The sequence below is a fragment of the Pygoscelis adeliae genome, unplaced genomic scaffold (genome assembly GCF_000699105.1).
Source record: "Pygoscelis adeliae isolate BGI_AS28 unplaced genomic scaffold, ASM69910v1 Scaffold60, whole genome shotgun sequence".
NCBI lineage: Eukaryota > Metazoa > Chordata > Aves > Sphenisciformes > Spheniscidae > Pygoscelis > Pygoscelis adeliae.
In genome coordinates, this window is record NW_008823954.1 from 3,262,448 (window position 1) to 3,264,317 (window position 1,870).

The 1,870-nt window shown below is 44.9% G+C and overlaps 1 protein-coding gene across 1 annotated transcript in view; it reads right to left on the minus strand.

Moving 5' to 3' along the window:
- Window positions 1–561, minus strand: part of LOC103916019 (histone H2A-like) — a 1,268-nt gene extending 707 nt beyond the window's left edge. The window contains exon 1 of the mRNA XM_009322966.1: window positions 535–561. Within this exon, the coding sequence (XP_009321241.1) occupies window positions 535–561 (27 nt within the window). The remainder of the gene's footprint in view (window positions 1–534) is intronic.
- Window positions 562–1,870: the final 1,309 nt, after the last annotated feature.

Sequence of the window (1,870 nt, forward strand, 5' to 3'; positions counted from 1 at the left end):
ACCCAGCCGCCGCCGGCCCCCGGGACGTGCTCCAGACGGAAAACGTGTCCCCGCCTGCCTGAGGAGAGCAGAAGGCGCGCAGCTGCCTCCCAGGAACAGGGGGAGCCTCTGCTAATACCGTGTCGTTTTAGAAACCATCCCGCATTTAGAACCTCAGAAATGCTACTACAGGATTACTTTATCGTTAATAATAATAATAATTATTATTATTACAAAATAGAAACGTTCCTTTCGGTAGGAACATTTGCAACCCAGCACTACTGATACGTGCAGAAACCAGGCAGGAACATGTAACAGGACATTTCTCTCATCCTGGAGACAAATCACTCAAATATTACTTTAGTCAAACTAACATGGTATTATTTGCAAGGCTATTCTACAGCACATTAGAAGTCAGGATGTTATTCAGACCAGAGAATGCACCGATAAGCTCAATTGACTTCATCAAGATTCAGGATGTTTGTCTGGGATGGTCTGGACATGTCCTGTGGACAAAGACGTTCCTGTTCATTTTTGCTCCTTTGCTCTAATTACCTGCGGTTTCTCTTTATTCCTTGACATCTTTTTCTCTTTCTTCCACGCATTTCTAGCAAGGGCAGATGCTATCTTTGTCCAAACCAATGAAGGAGCCTGCACTCTGGACTTAGCCACAGCCTTCTGCTACCCAGTGTTGCACAGCTAGCTCTTCCTCCATTTTCCCCACACCATGGGATTCTGCTGCCTTGTTTCCATAAATTCCAGTTCTATGTGATTTTTTGTTACCATCCTCATTCCTTGATGCTTTTGTACTCTAACGTGTAGTTCTTTGTAATGCAACCCAGATCCTATGACATGGATATCGCAAAATTACAGTGACAGGAGTAGTGTCTCTGTGTGTGTGTGTGTGTGAGAGAGAGAGAGAGAGAGAGAGAGAGAGAGAGAGAGAGAATGCTGCTTACCCTGGATACTATCATTGTCTTATTTCAGGGAAAGACAAAGACATGACTACCACCAGGCCACCCATGATAGCCTACCAACCCCCCCCCCCCCAAAAAAAAAAACCCAACCACAAAACACCAAACCAACCAAAAACTCCAAAAGAACATATTTCATCTAAATTCTGCAAGTCAGAGAGCAAGAGAGAACTAACTGCATCCTTCTTTCCAGAAGGGTACAGTAATAGGAATTGTGATCTAAACTGTTCAGCGTATGCCAGTCATACCAGGATTACAAAGAAGGCAAAATAAAAATAACTTCATAGCACACACAAAGTACAGTCACAACTTGTTATGTCTGGGCAACCAAGACAAGCCCCCTGTTCTGAAGGTTCAGTAACCTTTAGAAAGCATCTTTCCTTAGTTGTGTGATTCAGTGGATTATGCCAAATTAACTAATCTCAGGAATCTTTCTGTATTTCCATCTTTATGCCGTCACTAATTTTCACTGATCCATCAGTTGAGTCATAGAATAGTTTGGGTTGGAAGGGACCTCTAAAGGTCATCTAGTCCAACCCCCCTGCCATGGGCAGGGACATCTTCAACCAGATCAGGTTGCTCAGAGCCCCGTCCAACCTGACCTTGAATGCTTCCAGGGATGGGGCATCCACCACCTCTCTGGGCAACCTGTGCCACTGTTTCACCACCCTCAGCATAAAACATTTCTTCCTTATGTCTAGTCTGTATCTACCCCCCTTTAGTTTAAAGCCATTCCCTCTTGTCCTGTCGCAACAGGCCCTGATAAAAAGTTTGCCGCCATCTTTTCTATAAGCCCCCTTTAAGCACTGAGAGGCTGCAATAAGGTCTCCCTGAAGCCCTCTCTTCTCTAGGCTGAACAACCCCAACTCTCTCAGCCTTTCTCCATAGGAGAGGTGTTCCATCCCCCTGATCATTTT